This window comes from Diuraphis noxia, unplaced genomic scaffold (assembly GCF_037042655.1).
Source record: "Diuraphis noxia isolate RWA-SAM2 unplaced genomic scaffold, SU_Dnox_SAM2 contig0001, whole genome shotgun sequence".
In the NCBI taxonomy this organism is placed as follows: domain Eukaryota; kingdom Metazoa; phylum Arthropoda; class Insecta; order Hemiptera; family Aphididae; genus Diuraphis; species Diuraphis noxia.
This window is the reverse complement of record NW_028301711.1, coordinates 71,610,899-71,633,041: the sequence shown is the minus strand read 5'-3', so window position 1 is coordinate 71,633,041 and position 22,143 is coordinate 71,610,899. Positions and strand designations below refer to the sequence as shown.

Here is a 22,143-nt window from a genome sequence, read left to right as displayed (position 1 = left end):
TTATTTGCACAATATACTGCAAAAAATATGTATATTTTACTACACCCTGCCGAGTACCAATCATTGTCTAGGTCAAATATATTTTCTCCAATGTGTATTTTTTGTTTTTATTTACTTTTTATTTAATAACAAATTATTTATTAAGGTTTTCAAACTGTCTTTTAGAAATTAAAATTACCAATTTTGTCATATAGAGTAATAAATTAAACCGATGCCTTTTTTAAAGTTCATATTCAATATTCATCCAAAAGAAGTGCAACGATGGTCAATTTACAATTCGAAAAAAATAGTCATCTTTAAATTTATTAAAAAAGATAAATATATTTATCTAAATACTACACTATAAAATTAATATGATTTAATTGTGTTTATTTAAATCTAAATTAAAAATTATTAATTAAAAATAAAATGTCTAAACTTTGGATTGAAATGCGCGGCGGGCGTACCGGAGACATTTAACGTTGTTTCGTTGGACCTCATTACACGTCCGTTCGGTCAAGGGGCAGCCGTTCTCGATGGCGTATTTGAGGCAATTTAGTTGGCCGTATCGCACAGCATATTGGCATGTCAACTCGTCCCACGGACAGCCATGCTCATGTGCGTATTTAAGACATGCTAGTTGTCCGTATTTTGCAGCTGACTTACACGTTTTTTTATCCCACATACAACCATTTTTGTATGCGTAGACCAAACATTGAATGTAGCCTTTGGACGCAGATATAATGGGTGTGTATTTGTTCCATGGGCAACCGTTTTCATGAAGGTACTGAAGACAGTCTAGGTAGCCACCTGCTGCAGCGGCGTAGCATGCCTTCCAACTAGTGGGACAGCCGTTGTTTAATAAATACCTAAGTATCCGAAGGTGACCTTGTCTCGCAGCAAAAATACAAGCTTCTTCCGTCCAATGACACCCATTTTCATGGGCATAGATGAGACACTCTAGTTGGTTTTTGGCCGCCGCTGCTTCACAAACTTCTGAGTTCCACGGGCATCCATTTTCTTTGGCATAGACCAGGCAGTCTAGGTGACCACCTTCCGCGGCGGCGCTGCACGTCTTCCAGTTAGAAGGACAGCCGTTATTTAATAAATACCTAACTATCCGAAGGTGACCTCGTCTCGCGGCAAAAATGCAAGCATCTTCCGTCCAATGACACCCATTTTTATGGGCAAAGATGAGACACTCTAGTTGATTTCTTTTCGCTGCATTCTCAATAACCGCCTTGTTCCAAGGGAAGCCCAAGTCATGTGCATATTGGAGGCATTTGAAGTGTCCGTTTCTGGCAGCCAGGATGCATGGTTTCAATGATGTCTTCAGCGATGGCCCGTGGTTTGCGATGATCGACATGCATTGCACATGTCCATTCTTAGCGGCACATTTAATAATCGACTGCTGAATTGCAGGGAAGTTTATACATGAAGAGGGAACTGCGCCATGAAAAAAAAAATTATAATAAACGATATAATATGGCAATGTTATACATATACATAATATAATAATATGTATAATGTTGGTGAGATTGCGTTGATAACAATTTCTTAAAAAATGTCTTTTTTTCTCTATAATTGTTCATTGAAATGACCTTAAAGTCTTTGTCAATGCGTATCATAAGTGGGTAGTAGAGAGATCATATGATCTATTTATCTATATATATATCACTATACCTAAATATGATACTACCCTCCCTTTTCAAGAGGAGACATGTGTGGTCTTCACTCCCAGTGGAGTGGGAATTAGTCGGAAACTGGATGACGCAATGGGCCGATAGCACAAGAAATTAGTGATCACGTAAAACCATACAATTATACAATTTTTTTTTCGCACTTTGTTATGAATCGAATCAACGACTGTGTGAGACGCAATCCGATCAACTTATATTTTTATTATTATATTATATAATATTATTATTGATATTCTTATATGATTTAATAACTATTATTAATTAGAAAAAAATATACTCGTATATAGGCATAATGCTTAACGGAATAGTATAGGTTTTATCTATTAGAAATTTCCTCCAAATGTTAATATATTTATTTTCTATATATCGAATAATTTACAAAATACTTTGAATTTTTTTTTGAGCTATTGTTTTAGACATATGTTACTTTCAGTTTAGATATCGATAGACATTTTTCACTATCCCAAAAAGGTTGAAAATAATACAAGGTTATTTATAATTTAGGTTAGGCTACTCTATAGTGGCTCATACGTGAATTTGATAGGTTTCTATTGATTACAGAATACTGATTACATTACAGTTACAATAAAATTATTAAATTTATATTCAATGAAGTTATTATAATAATTATAATATTATCTTATCTATTCATCTATTCAAATTATATTATGAAAATCATGTTACCAAACATATTTTATTTTATTTATTTAACATACTAATAATAATAGATACTTATATATATTTGTTTAATATTTACAATATTTACATTGTATTTTATTTTATTAAAATTGAATTTATTTTATAACTACGTGTTTTACTATCTGATAAAATAGGTAAATTGGTCAATATGCATGTAGCAATTTATTATTTTATTAATTTAGTGGATTTAACACTAAACGTGCATTTTTTGAGTGATAAGATGTCGAAGTTTTATCAATAAACCCAAATTAAAAATGATGATAAATCACTATTGACTCTCTATCTTCTATAAATGTTTACCTATATTATAAATAATAAGAAGTATAAAGTTCAATTATTAAGAAGATAAAAACTGTTTCTTTAATTACTCGCGCATAATTATAAGTGATTCACCAAAGTTCTTTATAAAATAAAGTCTTTATGAATTATTACATTTCAAAAGTAAAGATTCTCATTTGAGTTTTAAAAGTCATCACTAAAATTTCTCCTATTTAATGAATAAAATAAATAATTAATATTAAATTAATTTAGATTATATGATTCCAAAAAGTTTTCCCATAAGACATTTTTTCCTAATTTAAATATGTCATGCTTAATTCTATTGTGACATAAAATGTGGAACACTCTATAATACATTATTATATCGGTACAATAAAGTATTTTATTTCCAAAATCTGGAACCAAATTCACGTATGCCCACTATCTATCTTATACCAAACTATGTGGATTGGGAAATTATGCTACAAACCTCCGTGTCTGAAGGGTTGACTGGACATTATTTGTTGTGACGATGATATTTCTGAAGCTCCCGGTTCTAAAGACGAAAAAAACCTTTTATTATTATACACATATATATATATATATATATATATATATAGGGCTGTGAATTTAATGCACTAAAAAACCTTAAAAAATGCCAAAAAATGCAAAAAAAGGAATATAAAATGCCAAAAATTATAGTATAAAATTCTTTTAAAATGGATTTTAATTTAATTTTTATATTTATATCAATATTAGGTTTTAGGTACAGGATATTAAACATTCGGACAAAAATGTGTTTATTTAATAAAAAAGTTGATTGAATCTGAATTAAGTTAATATGCTATTCACCTGAAACATTAAAAAAATTATTTTTTGTATTGATTTTGTTAAAATAATAAGACAAACTAATACTAACTAAAATATTATTTAATAAAATATAAATTCGACATAATATATACAGCCTGTGTAAAATAAAAAAAAATGTTTTCAAACAAGTCAGTTGACGGAATTTGGTTAAAAATACTAGAAAATGAACTAAAAAAGCAAAACATGACCTAAAAATGCGAAAAAATGACCTAAAAAATTAAAAACGTCAATAAATGCAAAAATATGCAAAATAAAAGTTTCTTAGATGGATTTGTAATTACATAATTCAAATTATGTACTTACAAAGCTATGTTTTACAATCATAAAAAAAATGCACTTTCCTATATAAATTCATAGCCTTACATATATATATATTTATATTGTTTTATATACATTTATAGAATATAAATATCAAAAAAATGAAACAAAAATAGGTATAAAACACTTAACACAATTAAAATGAAAACGATTGTCTATTATCTCTGTTTTCACTATTATAGACACATATAGGCGAATACCGTCTTATGAGGACATCGCATATTTACACCCATCCAGCCATACCTATGTATTGTCTCCGTCTTCACACGTACGACATGTGAACAAATTTACGTCCACTAGTTTCAATAGTATGCTATTAGTTTTGATATTAGAATGAATTTATCTATAATTATCAAACTTTTAACGCTCTCTATGTTTGTTGGTTGGTTTTGTTGATATTTTAATTTTAAAGTGAGTTATGTGTACCGTAAGATATTAATATTTGGAAATGTTTGTAATTCACTTTAAAATTAAAATAACGTAAAATCCAACGAGAGAATACAGCTAATCAACTTATTTAAAAGTTTGATAATAGGTTCTTATATCAAAACTAACAGCATGCTGTTGAAACTAGCGATCGAAAATTTAGATGGAGACAATACATGCGGATACAAGGTCCTCTTGGATTTATGTCGACTTTTAAGCTCTTGTTGAATCTGTCACTAGTTTTTGTGTTAACGTATAACATAAGTCCAGAAATGGGAATTTAAAAATGAAAATAATTATTATTGTTATTGTCTTTATAATTATATATAATATAGTATATAATATATATATATTTCAAATTTCAACTAAAGCAAAATAGAAAACAATTAAAATATAGATGGATTTCAAGTCACGTGAAACTGGTGTGTTATAAATATATGCTATGTATTTAAATTTATAATAAATAATAATATATCTAATAAATATATTTTTCTTGGGAAAAATTAATCAACCTACCATATTATTAATTGTAAAATATAAATATATCATAAAGTAAACTTTGTAGTAGGTATAGGCTCACATTATACAATTCAAATGTAACACATGGTACCTACATTCATTACAGTGACTTACTGAATGACGAGGTAGGTATTAGGTACCATATAAACAGTAAAGCGGTTTCCTACTTTCCCCCTTTTTTTGATCTGCACAAAGCAAATTTTGCAATTGAAAACATTACTTTGAAAATATCAGAAAATCTAATTCAAATTAAAATCCACGCCTTTAATCATAACAAATTATATAAATATCGAACACCATTTATACTTCTAAAGTTATGCGGCTATTATTCAATTTAAATGAATACATACCCGCCCAATCTCTCCTGCAGGAGGCATGGACATTAATAATATTTGTGCAAAAAATCAGCCTTTTGGCAGATATTGTTTCTATACTCGAGTTAAGAGATAGGTAAGTTAAAATTGTGATAAAACTAGAGGTGGTGTTTAACTTTATTGATATATTATAAAAATAAGTGATTGTGGTTGGGGTTATACAAATAGGGTAACAATAATATATTTTATTTCTTCTGTCCAGTGGTATTTATAACGGTGCACATCAAATATATATTAAATTTATTTATACTTACCGATAGGGGCATGGTTTAAAGTATATTCTCCCTTGATCGCCAAGAACTTCAATACTTTAAGACAACATATTTTTACGTCGATCATCTCTGTTTCAATATTTTCATTGTAATACGACTTTTCTTCTTCATTACAAGCACAGTATGCTAACTTCTTTAATGAAAACATTTTGTGGCTGTGAAAAACAACAAACATTTTAATTAATAATATATGTCTAAAACAAACGATAATATTCGCATTTCGCATGCTGAATATGCATTTCCAACCGTTTGTCACTTCCTCTCTGAATATTATTTGTAAAAATTATATTATGTTATCTACATTAGGTACCTGTTTGTACTATTTTTGACATTAAATTGACAATGAAAACTACGGGGTGAATGAATAGCAATAGAATCCGCCTATATAATACTTAAATAAAAGAAATCAGTGATTTAATGAATATATATAATATTTAAATTTTAAATTTAAACATAATAAAAATACTCAGTAACATACAAATATGCATGATTACATATGCCAAAAATCTTGTAATATGCATTATTTTTAAAAAATATAAAAGTATATTGAATCCTTTCCCCTCGAAACGAACTTCAGTTCCAATCTTATATCGCCATACCAAACGGTAACATTCCGAAAGGACGTGATCAAAAATCTACAATTTAGTACTTATCATATTATTAATGCGAATAAAATATAAAATATTATACTAAATACTAAATAGTTAATGATAAATATAAAAAAAAATATTTATAAACATATAATATAACTTTACCGGAGGCTTCTATATCCTTGATCATATTTATTAAAATGTAGTACCTATACAATTTTAATATGTATATAGGTATAGCTGTTTGTATTATATGGTTGTTTGTTAAAATTTAAAATTTATCTATGATATATCATATAAATAAATTTAATTAGAAAATAAAAATTATCATTGTAATAATGGATATTTTATATTTATTATGTGTATATAATAAATAGGCATCCAATAGTTAAAAGAGTTATTATATTTTTAAACTTTATTATTTATTATTTTAAAGATTTAAAATCATTGATTTATTTATCACGTATCTTATTATCGAACAGTTTAAATCCACTTTGTGGTGCAGTTTTATTTGTTCATCGCGTGAAAAGCTAACGAGATTAATAGTATAGGTACAAATGCATTAACTAACAAGCCTGCTAATAATACTAAAAAGGAGGTATAATATTATACAGTATTAAGTATAGATAACATTAAAATATAAGTAGACAATCCAATATTTTGAATAATTGCATTATTGTAGAAGAAATAGGAATGAGCGTGCTTATGAAATCACTCTGTACACAAGAGTCTATTTGACTGGTGGAAAGAACAACATATTATAATATGTATGTAGCTACTCCTTATGGCCATGTAGTCTACATATAATTTACTTATTTAATAGATAATAATATTATTATTTATTTTATTGCGTTATATAAGACTTGTAAGTTTAATTTCAAATGTTTTAAAGCCAGCACATTTTTATTTTTATTATATGGTTATCGAAAAAAATAATATTTTAGAGACCCCTGCATTATTATATTATATTGTACGCATACCGCACTATAACCTTGAATGAATCGTTAAAAGCGAAGGTCAATAATAATAATAATAATAATAATAATAATAATAGTAATATTTCCAGGTAGTTTTATACAGTCGTTATTTGTATGTTTTCGTTAAAAGGTTTAGCATGGTAAAATGATAGTACAATGTGTATAAGAATTCGTTGTAGAAGCGCGCACGCACGCACACGGGTCTTGGTATGCAGCTGTCTCGTGATGGCGTCACTGCATTGTTCGGTAAACAGGTTTAAGGGTGCCGTTGAACACAGTGGTGGTGGTGCCTGGTGACTGAGCACCGAATTGTCGGAATATAATGAATCATACGTGAAGCAAATTAAAATTTTTAAAAAAGATACATTACCATAGCTATATTATTATTGAAGGTATTTTTTTATGACTGTATAAGACATGCATATGATAAAATGTGTTATTTTAATCAAATGAATTAAGAAACAAATAAGTGACAAAAAGATTTAAAAAAGTAAATTTGATCTCACCACAACGCCTTACTATGTGTGTGTTGCATAGAAAACAACTTTTTTCGAAATAAATAAAAATAAATCGATGTGAATCTTAGTTCGTCACTTGATATAATGCGACACAACGTAGGTAGCAGGTATGAATACATAAGCATAAATACTAAAAATATAATATAGCGTATTATAACAAGTATTTTACCTTGATCCAATAACAGGCTATTGTATGTGGTCGATGAACGAAGGAAGAAGAACTAGGTTTGATGTTTATTTATAAAGTTGAATAGATATGAAAATATTTTAAATATTAGAAGTAAAAAAAATAATGTATAATGTATCTAACCTAAAAAAATAAATAATAATATGGTTATAGTACGTTACATATGACCATTGACCATAGCTGGAGACATACGCAGGTGTACTAACATGTTTTGATATCGGAGCGTTTAGCATCGTCCGAGTCATGGACGTATCTAAGGGTGGGGCTAGGGTGCTGGTACAGATTTCCCGATTTTGATAACAGCGAGATATCATCAAAATCAAATTTCGGGAGATCAGTTTTGCCAACCTTGGAAAAATAAAATTCCCGCATGAGATATTGTTTCTTTTACCTGACCAATTTTGCCAACATAAAAATATACTTAAACCGTTTTTATTCGCTTTTAAAATATTTAAAAACCTAACTACCGTTTATCAATTATAACTAATGGCTATCAATATACTAACTACAAAATAAATGGTATATTAAGACATATTAAATATTATAACTGCTTTAATTGCCTAAGTATATAAAATTTGTTAGATTTGTTTGTATACAAGGCATTTTATGCATTGATTATTATTACCGGCTACATCACTTTCTTTAGCAGATGTTACTTTAAGGGATTTATAATATTTGAAAAATATAGAGTTCTAATGGCCCAAGTGCTGAATATATTGGAAATGTACTCTCTCCTTTATATTTTTTACTGTTTCTACAATAAATATATTTATTTATTTTTTATATTATACAGTTTGCTAGAAAACATACTTAATATACAGCACTAAACACATTACCTTTCTTTTGCTACAATCATGATAAAATAATTAATTTATATAATGAATTTCTTTTGTGTTTAATAAACAGAATAATCAAAATAGTACATTAATTTAAAAAAACAAATCCAAATTCTTGCAATATTCCTACACTATACTGTACTAAACTATAATGCATGGCACATTGGCACTTAACTTTTTTTCAGGTGATTCTGAGCTGAGCAGATACATTTTATGCGTTATTTTTTTCAAAAACAAAAGTGATTACTTAATTATATAATTTAATTTATTTTAACATATACCTACCACACATTTAAATTTTCTAACACTCTATACCTAAATTTTTTAATTCTAAGTTCTCAATAGATAGTATTATATGCATTGTACAATGTTTTAATAATGCTACCTATATGACTAAAAGGCTGTTTTGTTTTATGTAAATAAGGAAATATTTTAATACAGACTTCAAATAACTACATAAGAAATGACGTACAAATTAAATTATTTAATTTTAGTTTTATAACATGATGATCCTTTATGATTGAATTATTGAACTGCTTTTTACTTTTGTTTGATCTATATAAATTAAAATTATTGTTTTTAGTAATTACTTATTAATGTTAAATACTTAATAAACTAACTAATAAACAAATAAAGTACTTGTTAATTTTTAAAAATTAAAAAATATATTTTATAAGTATTTAAAAATAATAATTTATCTATTATAAAAATAACATGTGAGGCTATGTTAGATTTTTATATTTGGTTAATTTGAGTTGGTTGGGCAATTTTTAGAGAGAGCTAAAGCCTTCCCTTGCCACCCCTTAATACAGTGCTTGAGAACTATAGAATGTAATCATAAGCTATTGAAAACTAAGTTCGATTAAAATGAACATTAGGTTTATGAGTAATGAAACATATACCTTAACACACAACAACATTTTAGAATAAACATTTATCATGTTTAATGAATTTTGACCATAATGTGTGATGAAAAGAACTTCTGATGCCAAATTGTTCACATAAACTGAACACTCTTTTCAAAAAAATTATAAATTAATATATTTTAGTAACTAACAAGTATTTATTTATTTATTTATTTGATTTTACAAAAATTATATTATTAAGGTAATTATTTACCTATAACAATCATTATATAAACTATAATTGTGATCGGAAGTAGGTACTTTTTCTATACTAACTGACAAAAACAATTTGAGGGACTTTATTCGTCAAAAAATAAAAGATAATTAGTTATATTGAAAAACTAGAAAAATTTATCAGCTAATAGAATTTGTACATACAGTAGTATATTATAGTTACCATGTATGTAACAGTGTACAGGCAAACAAAATACTTGGGTCATAACATAATAAATAATTTAAAAAATATTAAAAACAAAATATGATTTATAACAAAAAAAAGCGGGTAAGTCGTGGATGTCGCTCTGCTGTACAGTAGGTTACTGTAATGGATGGGATTAAATTTGAATGCAATGATAGGTATCATTGTATACGAAAAACGATTCTGAACGGAGATGTTTTGTTAGTCTAGGACAGCTGTTCCCAACCTTTTTAGCAGGCGGTGCCCTATTGTTTGTACAAATTTTGTTAGGTGCCCTTCTGTAAATATCACGAGAAACGTGATTAAAATAAACAATAGTTTTCATTCATAACTGATTTAAATAATTTTATTGAACATAATACATATGATTAATAAATTATAATTATATTGTTGAAATTAAAAAAAAAAATTCTGTTTTAATAGTGAAAAACTAATAATTAATGAGATATTTGAGGCTGCTTATTTTTGGAAAGTTTGGCAATGTTTTTATCTGTTTTTATCTATTATTGAATTATTCGACACATATTAAAAATACTATATTTAATATTGGATATACAGATAGTATTCTAAGTAATTTTGTACGTAAATAATTTTTTGTCTTTTCAATTCATCACTTTTTATGAATTTCTATCTAAGATAATTTGAACATTGCCGTAATTTTTATGTATTTAGTCAAAATTTGAAATGTAAATTCTTATAAAAAAAATTTGTGACTATATATTTCTTTTATTTTTCAACTGCTATTGTAAAAATATGTTAGGAGCCTTGTATTAAATTTTAAAATCTTAGATATAAAAGGAAAATACTTTATGAATTTTTAGTTTAAAATTATTTGCGAATTTTCGTGATTTTTATGTATTTTGTCAAAATTCAGACTTTGAATGCTTTTTAAAAAAAAAATTGTGCATATATATTTCTTTTATTTTTCAACTTCTATTGTAAAAATATACTATGAGCCTTGTATTAAATTCTCAAATATTAGAATTAAAAAGAAAAACTTTTATGAATTTCTATCTAAGATAATTTGAACATTGCCGTAATTTTTATGTATTTAGTCAAAATTTGAACTGTAAATTCTTATAAAAAAAATTTGTGACAATATATTTCTTTTATTTTTCAACTGCTATTGTAAAAATATGATAGGAGCCTTGTATTAAATTTACAAATCTTAGATTTAAAAAGAAAAACTTTTATGAATTTCTATCTAAGATAATTTGAACATTGCCGTAATTTTTACGTATTAAGTCAATATTTGAACTTCAAATGCTAATAAAAAAAAATTGTGCATATGTATTTTTATAATATTTTTATTACTATAAGAATAACCTATACGGAACTTTGTATTCAATTGTCAAGTATTTTGATAAGGCCAAAAAAATTTTATCAACCCTTCAAAAAATTTTTTCAGAAAAATTGAAAATTTCAGTTGTCTATAAATATCTCAAAAAAGTCAAAATATTTTGTAAATTAAATCATGTAAAGAAAATGCCAATTCTAATAACTGGTAAAATTTTCAAGTATCTAGGACTTATACTTTTTGAATAATACCAAATATTTAAAATCGTTTCAGGATAAATTGTTATCGTTACGCTATTTCGTAAAAATTTAAAATTCAAACGCACTTAAAATTTTTCCTATTATGATGCTTCGAGTTTTCTCTATAGCTACTGTTGGAGGAAAACTTATGCAAAACATAGTGTTGCATTTTTAATCATTAGTTATAAACGCAAAAAATTTTATGATTTTTCAACTTCAAAATTACTTGCAAATTTTCGCGTTTTCGACAGATTTCGTAAAAATTTGAACTATAAACGCTTATAAAAAAAATTGTGCCTATGTATTCTTATATTCTTTTAATCACTATAAGAATAACTTATGAGGAACTTTGTATTAAATTTTCAAGTATTTTGATAGGGCCAAAAAATTTTATCGACACTTCAAAACAAAAATTTTCAGAAATATTGAAAATTCCAGTTGTCTATAAATATCTCAAAAACAGTCAAAATATTTTTAAAATTAAATCATGTAAAGAAAATGCCAATCCTAATAACTGGTAAAATTTTCAAGTATCTAGGACTTATACTTTTTGAATAATAACAAATATATAAAATCGTTTGAGGATAAATCGTTATCGTTACGCTATTTCGTAAAAATTTAAAATTCAAACGCACTTAAAATTTTTCCTATAATGATGCTTCGAGTTTTCTGTATAGCTACTTGGAGGAAAACTTATGCAAAACTTAGTGTTGCATTTTTAATCATTAGTTATAAACGCAAAAAATTTTATGATTTTTCAACTTCAAAATTACTTGCAAATTTTCGCGTTTTTGACAGATTTCATAAAATTTTAAACTATAAACGCTTATTAAAAAAAATTGTGACTTACGATTTTTAATTTTTTTTAGCAACAATAAGAAAAACTCAAAAGGAACCTTGTATTAAATTTTCAAGTTTTTTGGTCGTCCAACATTTTTTTACCGGCACTTCAAAAAAAAATTCTCAAAAAAATTGAAAATTTCAGTTGTCTATATATAACTCAAAAAAACTCAAAATTTTTTGAAAATTAAACTGTATATAGATAACACTAACATAAACATTTGGTGAAAATTTCAAGTATTTACAGTGATATGTTTTTGAATTACAACCATATAAAAAAATCGATTTGGTCGAAAACTGGTTTTGCGTAAAAATTCCCGTTTTTCTGTCATTTTTTTTTTGTTTTTCTCGATTTTTTTGAAAACTGTTGGAAAATGTTTACTTTTGACCTCTATAATGCACCAAGGATCTTCAATTTTACATCGGAAACCACCCCCAAGGTTTGAAATCGAAGCATTATTTCGACTAGTTATGCTGTACAGAGACACAAAAACAAAAAAAAAACAAAAAACACACATCATTGTAAAATCAATACATTCATCACTTCGTTCAGAATCTAAAAGCGGGTAAGTCGTGGATGTCGCCAGAGCCGGATTAATAAAATGAGTGGTCCTGGGCTAACATATTTTTAGGGGCCCTAATTTTAAAAATACATTTTTATACTCATATACTTATTAATATTTAGTAATTCAACAACAACAAAAAAACATTTTCCCTTAAAAAGTAAATTTATATTAAATTATTTATTTATTAAAAATATAATTTAATTAAAATGTTAATATATAAAATGGTAATAATACAAAAAATACAAATAACTATACAATTAGAAGATTATGTAAAATTCATTTTTCTGGATTTGCTAGTTGCGAAGGTGTCCAAAACATTATCAAAGGAAAGGTTTTTGCATATGTCATTTTCAATTGACATTATGGTTAATGCATTTAACCTCTTTTCCACTTGAGTGGACCTAAGTCGATTTTTAATTAGAGCTAATTTTGAGAATGATCGTTCTGCCCCACAATTTGTTAAAGGTATTGTCAATTATAACCTCAATGCTATATATACATTAGGAAAAACATCAATAAGATTTCGCTCATAGAGAAGTTTCGCTATAGCACTACAATTATCAATATCTGAGGAAATCGTTTTGATGTATTGATAAAAATGATTTATTTCTGTTTTTAAGTTATCATCAAGGTCGACATTATAAAACTTAATACAATTATTTAATGATTCAATATCTGGTTCAATGTCAGTTTTAAAGTTCACCAAAAATTTAAATTGAGAGTAAAACAGACTATAAGTATTAAGTCTTCTATCAAGTTCATAAATCAATTTATCTATAATAATACTGTTACTGTAATAAGCACTACTGTTATTAATTAATATTGATTCTGATGAGATTTCGTCTAAATTATTTAAATTAATTTCTACTTCAAGATCTTTAACTATAGTATTACTATTAAAAGAAGAATTAATTGTTTCATTACTTTTTGTATCGTTTTGTGGTTTGAAAAATTTAAAAATAGTTGGATGATTCTTTACTTCGTCATCTTTTTGTTGTTTTAATTTTCGTTTCTCTGCACCAGAAAGATACTTTCTTGAGGACATTTTATTTTATTAAATTATTTTAAAATTAACATTTACTTTTAAAATAAACGTATAACACGGTGTACAGATTGACGCGACGTTACTTACGAGCATGAACGACAAACTGTTACTGACTAGGTATATACAATTACGGTATATTGGTATAATATATATAATATAAAATTAAAAGATAATAAAATTAATCATAAAATATATGATATAATTATTAGATATAATCTTTAAATGATACGATTATGATTAACGATAAATGATTGTAATTCCAGGTTTATTTTTATGCGAAAAACCCTCATATCTGGAGCTATAAAATAATACATATGAAATAATGAAGTATATTGTGTATAATGTAATTCGAATATTACTATTGCAGGCAATTTTAAATTATTTATATGAATGTATCTAACAATATAAATTGTTATAATTTCTTTTTAAAATTGTACAAAAATTACAATTTTATAATTTTTTTGGGGGCCCTCTTTTTTTTAGGGGCCCTGGGCTATAACCCTATTAGCCCCCCCCCCTTAATCCGGCTCTGGATGTCGCTCTGCTGTACAGTAGGTTACTGTAATGGATGTGATTAAATTTGATGCAATGATAGGTATCATTGTATACGGAAAACGATTCTGAACGGAGATGATTTGTCAGTCTAGGATATATTATATTTAAATATTGTCATATATTCTATTTTGAAACAAATTATTTTTCAATTAGGACGCATTTTGAATAAGGCGTGGTTAATCAATTTTTCCAAAAACATTGCATGTAGTTATCATAATTCATAATACTTTATATTATCATAGATAGGTGTATACATATACCTGGTTTGAAGATAAATCGTTATCATTACGCGATTTCATAAAAATTTAAAACTCAAACGCTCAAAACATTTTTCCTATAATAACGCTTTAAATTTTCTCTATAGCTATTTGAAGCAAAACTTATGGAAAACTTGGTGTTAAATTTTATAACCTTTTTATAACCTAATTTGCAAATATTTATGGTTTTGACGAATTTTTGTCAATATTTGAAATTCAAATGCTAATAAAAATTTAATTTGAAATTCCGGTGGACATTTTTTTTGTGATAAAGATTGAAAAATTTGTAAGGAATCTTGTATTAAATTTTCAAATCTTAGATTTAAAAAGAAAATTTTTTATGAATTTCTAGAATAAAATAATTTACGAATTTTCGTGATTTTTACGTATGTTGTCAAAATTAAAATTTGAATGCATGTAAAAAAAAGAAATGTGGCTATATATTTCTTGTATTTTTCAACTGCTATTGTAAAAATATTTTAGGAACCTTGTATTAAATTTTCAAATCTTAGAATTAAAAAGAAAAACTTTTATGAATTTCGATCTAAGATAATTTGAAAATTGCCGTAATTTTTAGATATTAAGTCAATATTTGAACTTCAAATGCTTATAAAAAAAAATCGTGCCTATGTATTTTTATAATTTTTTAATCACAATAAGAATAACCTATACGGAACTTTGTATACAATTTTCAAGTATTTTGATAGGGCCATAAAAATTTTATCGACACTTCAAAAAAAAATTTTCAGAAAAATTGAAAATTTCAGTCGTCTATAAATACCTCAAAAAAAGTCAAAATATTTTGAAAATTAAATCATGTAAAGAAAATGCCAATCAAAATAACTGGTAAAATTTTTCAAGTATCTATACTTATACTTTTTGAATAATAACAAATATACCTGTATAAGTTGGTGAAAAATAAACATAATATTATAATAGTCCAATTTAAATTTTTAAACTAATTGTATTCAATAGCCTTTTTCTACATTTTGTAGGAAAAACTTTTTGATTTAATTTTTGTCTCATTGGCCCTTTGAAGTATAAGTTTCATATTAATTAAGTATATATAAAGTAGGTAAATTCATTTGGACCCAAAATATTAATATAAACTACATAAGCTTTTCAAAATATCGAAAATCTATTTTCTTTAAACATAGAATAGCATTCAGCTAACGATTTCAACCATTTTTAAAAATTAAAATTGGATTTCTAGAAGTAATTTCGCCAGCTAATTGGTAATTTCTAATGTCGCGTACTCGTGTGAGCACAAAAAAATTTCGACCGTTCAAACGATGACTTTATGCATGCACGTACATGAGCTATAAAATGTAGTTGTTGCGTCCTCAACGATAAGGAATCCACACTCATACTATAATCATTTACGACTAACTTGTTTAACTAACGATCATAGGCGGCTACGAGGAGCTTATAAATTACCTAAATGTTCTAGTCAGTTATTTTTTAAGGAGTAAGTGTTAGGCAAATTATATGGCATCTACATCCGGATATTGTCAATGTATATAATAGTGGTGACTGTAATACCAGTATATCGATTTGAGATCGATATACCGGTATACCGAAAATATCGAATGTATCGATAATACCAAAACTACTGAAATATCGAAATGATCGAAATTAGTTATTTAATATTTAAATTGTACAAAATATGGATCAGTATTGTTTTTTTATGTTTGTCGTATGTTGTGTATCATCGTCTTTAAGTTCATATCAAAATTTAAATTGAAAATAAAATATGTTATCTATTATTTTTTAAGCAATCTACAAGATTATCATCGACTGTCAGTGCTTTGTAGTTTAGTTTGTAGCGTTAGTGTAGTGTTACGGCAGAGTTAGTGTGCATTTGATCGAACTTACATAAAACAGTATTAGAATTCAAAAATATAGGTAAGTTATTAATTAATTTTAATTAGGTATATTCCTAATTAATACATAGGCACCTTATAAATGTATATGTTCCTTATTTAGACTAGGGTAAACAATCTCCAATTTGGAACTTTTTTGACAAGATTGGTAAAAGTACCAGCAGATGCAATAAATGTCAGCGTGATTGTGAAGCGAAATGTGGAAACACAAGTAACTTAAGTAGTCACTTGAAAATTCGATATCCAAAGCTTTATATAGAATTTTTCCATCAAAAAGCGTATATAAAAAAGGCTAGTACATACATATTTTTCTATGTGTTAATCGGATCGTTTTAATATTTTAAAAATAAACAAGTTATTAAAAATAATAGAAATTATTAAATCAAAACATGCTTATATTGATAAAAATAAAAATATTAAAAAGTAATCTGGTGAGAACTAACGCCATTTCGTGTTTATCGAAAATACCGATATTACCAATTTATCGAAAATGTTTATACCTGAAGACTTATCGACTCTATCTTCAAAAACCATATGGGATTAATAGTTTTCAATTGAATATAAAGTGTAGAATATAACTTACATAATTTTGTAAAATTATGAATTGTTATGCTTTAGGAATAAATCATAACTACTCCATCAAAGTAAACTGGGAAATTAATTTAATAAATGTGATAAAAAGTTATCAAATATGTACACAAATGCTATTGCTTACCTTTTGGATTTCTACTGACATGCAGCCATACAATGTTGTGTCAAAAGAAGGTTTTAAGCACATTATGGCTGTGTTGTGTCCTAATCATACTGTTCCTAGTACCTACTTAGTAGACAAGTGTTTGCTAATAGTTAATACTGAAATTCCTGTTATATTTATGCTGATGTAAAAATGCGAATAGCAAATGAGCTTCAAGATATAGGTACAGTATGTAGCCTTAACTTTTGATTGCTGGACTTCAAAGACATTACAACCTTATATTGCTATTACTGCTCATGGGAAAATTGAGAGTTAAAAACATTTTGCCTTAGTTGTATAATAATATAAGTATCTTAGGCATATAAAATATCGTACTGAAATATTGATGTAAAAAAAAATACTGTTACCCTTAGTGTATGAGTGTCATTAGTGTGATCATTAGTGTCTAGCGCTGTTCACTGCAGAATATCTCAATACGCCGCGGCCGGTAATTATCATTAGTGGTAAACAAGTTTATAGGTAAATAAAATAAACCTTTTTTTGAAACCACTCAATAACGATTAATCTTAGATTATGATAATTAGATAATGAGATAAGATTTTCAAAATATTCTGACTCTTTTTGAACTATTTATTAGATAGAAGCCTTGACATTTCTAATTTTTTCATGCTTATTTTTTTATCTATAAATGTCAGTAAATATTTTCTTTTTTTGGTCTATCAATAATGAAAACTTATTACAAAGTTTTTTATAAGTACTTCATATCCCAATGAAAAATATAGTTTTTTTATAAACATTAGAAGTCACAACTGATAAAAATCATTTCATTCACAAAAATACCTATACAAATTATTTTGTATTTATAAAATTATAAAATTTTAATATTTATAAATAAGAATTGGAAATATTAAACAAGATTCCTTATAAGAAGTTCATAAACGTTAATAAATAATCATCTAAACAAATTTTTATGGACATTGTAGGTTAAATTTGAATGAAATTAAATATTTAAACAAAGAATTACTTCTAATTATTTTAATAACCTAAGTTGTTTTTAGTACTTAAAAATTATTTGTTGACAATTGAAACTTTTTGAGTAGGTATATTATTAATTTTTTTTATATTTTATTACACCCAATGACGTTTTAAAATGTATATTTTTCCGAAAAAACGTACCTAGGTACTCAACGTGCATATTACCAAATACCAATTAATAGTAAAATAAACTTCTTAATTTATATAATAAGATATACTTACTATTACTTAGTAATATAGGTTGATTATGTAAGGTTGATATATAGCTTGATTAAAATTTAACACATTCAAATATTCAATTGGTATACACTATTACAGAGACCCATTTAGATACCTACTATATAGCAGAACGGTTCCAACTTGACCAACTTCTTATAATTTACTTGATCGAGTAGGAACTAATTTATGAATTTTTTTATCTGATATTTCTCATGTAGGAACTTACATTTGCCCCCAAAATAATCCAGGACTCAACTAATTTAGTATACCTAAAAAAATCCGGGACAGAAATATAGGCTATAGCGTTGCTGTACTTTTAATTTGGTTTATCTATCCTCTCATAATGTATATGTGAGTCATTTATACTTACATAATATAATTATTTTTTATTTTAAGTAACCACTTCTTAAAATAACCCAACTATCCATATTTAATAACATTTTAATTACTGACACAATTTTTCCTATCACTGCATTTTCGATGTAATTCAAACAGTCATATTGTTGGCCCTCACTGATTTACACACTATTTTCTGGTGCTGGATATTAGTATCAAATATGACCCGTCATTGGGACCATTTTATGCGAGGGCAGGTTACTCAGAGGTGTATTTAGGCACAGGCCCTATAGGCCCGGGCTTAGAGAGGCAACATTGGAGGGCGGCAAATTTCAACGATTTTTTTTACAAAATTATAAAAAGTATTTTTCATTTGATGAAATCAAACTCAACTAATTTTTTTCGCTCAAAATTAATCATCTATCTACATGTATCTACAAGGCTACAACTATATATATTATACACATACGTAACACAGTACGAGTACATAGATAACAAAACACGCGCATTCAATACGGGTTCGATTTCTTATAATAAAGACAGAATTGTATTGTATGTAGTAATTAATTTGAAAATTAAATTGTAGGAAGGATGAAGGAGGGGGGAGGAAAGCGGCGAATTGGAAAGTACCTATAGGCGGAAAACCCTTAAATACGCCACTGAGAAAATATATACTAAAATATAAAATAATAAAAAAATACTATAAAATAATAATTTTATAATATAAAATATTTATTTTTATATTTTTTATTTATATTTATTTTTTTAATATTTTTTATAATATAAAATACTAAAATACTACCCACAAACAGGACACAAAATCCTTGTTGACGCTGAGTATTTAATAAACACCATATCATACCACTGTACATCTGGGGAAACTTACATTTTCTCCTTATTCGTGTCCTTTGGTTGGTTTACGAACACGAATGCAAATCCATGGGTAACACCATTCAACAAATCTATATAGGCAATAGTGTGTGATTCGTCGTAAATTACTATAACTATGATATGTTTATTTAATAAGTATACTAGATAGGTACCTATAATAGGTTATAGGTATAATAGCTACTCGTTGTGTGTAAATTATACCAGTTTTATTGGAGAAAATATTTATAGTATAATTTTAAGCTTTTACGTATTATTATTAATTTACATTAAATTGTATAGTAATACATAGACATATCATATCATATTATAGACCTGACACCCGTGAACTTCCCGTCAAAAATACCAACTATATGATTCAAAATTTGTGTTTAATTCGTCTTTTAATACCTGCAGGTGATGTTAGTGATATTCAAAACTTCCCATGACAAATTCTAATGGATTTACCCTATCTCAATCTACATTAAATATTTTTAACACAGTCATTTAAAATACAGGACCAAAAATACATTCAATCATATTAATTTCTTGTACTTTTAGCCTTGTAAAGGTGAAACAATTTTTAAAATTGGTACCTAATAACACATTGCTAATTTGTATAACCAATAGCAACCCTATAATAAACAAAAATATATTTATATTTTTTATTATTATTATATTATCTTTTATTTATATAAATGACTCCCAAATTCGCAATGAAAAAATTAAGTGCCACTAAGCCACTTATTAAGATAAATATGTATCGAATAAAAAATTTTTTTAATTGGTTAATTAAGTAATTCCAGAGACTAACCCGAACATTACTGTTGTGCCGAATTACTGGCGCCCGATGCAGTTATAACCTGTTCCCCTCCTAATAAATGCGGATCCGCGCCGAAAAAAAATACCATTTGTAATATTAATAATATGATATTGTTGAAGTTCAACAATATTAATATCGTCATCTAGATAATAACTTGTGTAAATAATATTTTGTAAAAAAAACTATAATGACAATATGATAATAATCATTATTGTTGCAAAAATAATAATATTATTGTTGAATTAAAATTAGTTAGTTTAGCCAAAAAATATAATATGTTATATTAACAATATGGCATTGTTAATGTTTATTAATGATAATTAGAACTTAGTATCATAAAAAAAAACCAGAATATTTTTAAATTGAAATCACGCTTAAAAAATTTTAATATGATTTTTCAAGTCTAATATAATTTAATTTTAATTTTAAAAAAATTGATTATTATCAAAAACTGGGAATAGGTAGTAATAATCTCGTTTTTCCAAAATTGTTGTTAGATATTTACAATTATTAAGAATATTACTGGAAATATATTTACCAAAATATCAACTAGATTAAATTATTTACCTGCAGAAACCACCGATGGGGTTAAAAATGTATTTTATATCACTCTCAAAAGTGTCGCAAGACATGTACAAAAAGCAGCACACGAATCATTTTAAAACTTCTCAGAATTTAAAAATTTACACCTACCCCTGCTAATTTAAAGTAAGCATCTAGATATTATACATTTTTAAAATCAAAAAATAGGAAGTACCTATTTTCATTTTTCTGGCGATTAGGTATAGTTTTCATGAAAAAATTATGATGTTTGCCATTTGGTAGTTTACAGCCTCACAGAGGCCTTATTTATATTATAATATAAAAACTTATGAGTTATTTTTATTTATAATTAAATCCATATATTAAATTATTCATGTATAATGTGTAGGTACTGTGAGTCAGTGAGTTATGTATGATACATTTTACCTAATTGTATTGTTTTCCGGGCGTTATATCATAAATAGGTAGGTACTATTTATGTAGTCTGCCCAGATTGTAAATTTCCAAATAGCCCATCCGCAGCATTTCCTTCACTAATTATTATCGTTAATTTAATCGTTCCACATACGACACGTAGGTATACGCGTCCGCTGTAGCTCGACGATCGTTGATATAATAATATATAATAATATTATCGAATTCATGCCGAGCAATTGTAAGAAAAAAAACAATGCTCTAAGAATATGTATAATATAATAATATAATAATAATTATATTATAATATATTATATATTATAATAGATACTCGTAATGGGTATGCAACCATTGTGTTGTGAGTTTTTATTGTCCTATATAATATAAAAATATCATTATATATTTATATTATATAGATGTATAGTATGCAATGCAATGCATGTGTTATTGTTTTTGTCATCGTAATTGTTGTTATTATTATTATTCGGAGACATTTTCGCGTAGTCTTCCTCATTATACTTATATCAGCCGAAATCCGGTTATCACTCGGAGTAATGCTACAGAAAACTAGAGCAGCCCGTCGCGTAGTAGGGAAATCTTTCATGGTCCAGTGAAGCATGGTGGAAAGATGGGCTCCTATATTATAGTTAACGATTTTAAAATCAGTCGCGTGCTAGTGTTTGG

General features: G+C 26.6%; 1 protein-coding gene across 1 annotated transcript; it reads right to left on the bottom strand.

The window, feature by feature from the left end:
- Nucleotides 1–295: 295 nt before the first annotated feature.
- LOC149061588 (uncharacterized) lies at nucleotides 296–5,563 on the bottom strand. Its single transcript, XM_089216977.1, has 3 exons — nucleotides 5,398–5,563; nucleotides 3,127–3,192; nucleotides 296–1,425 (listed from the first exon to the last, which is right to left on the bottom strand). Exons 1-3 carry the CDS (start codon nucleotides 5,561–5,563, stop codon nucleotides 413–415), a joined length of 1,245 nt encoding a protein of 414 aa, XP_089073103.1. The 3' UTR covers nucleotides 296–412.
- Nucleotides 5,564–22,143: the final 16,580 nt, after the last annotated feature.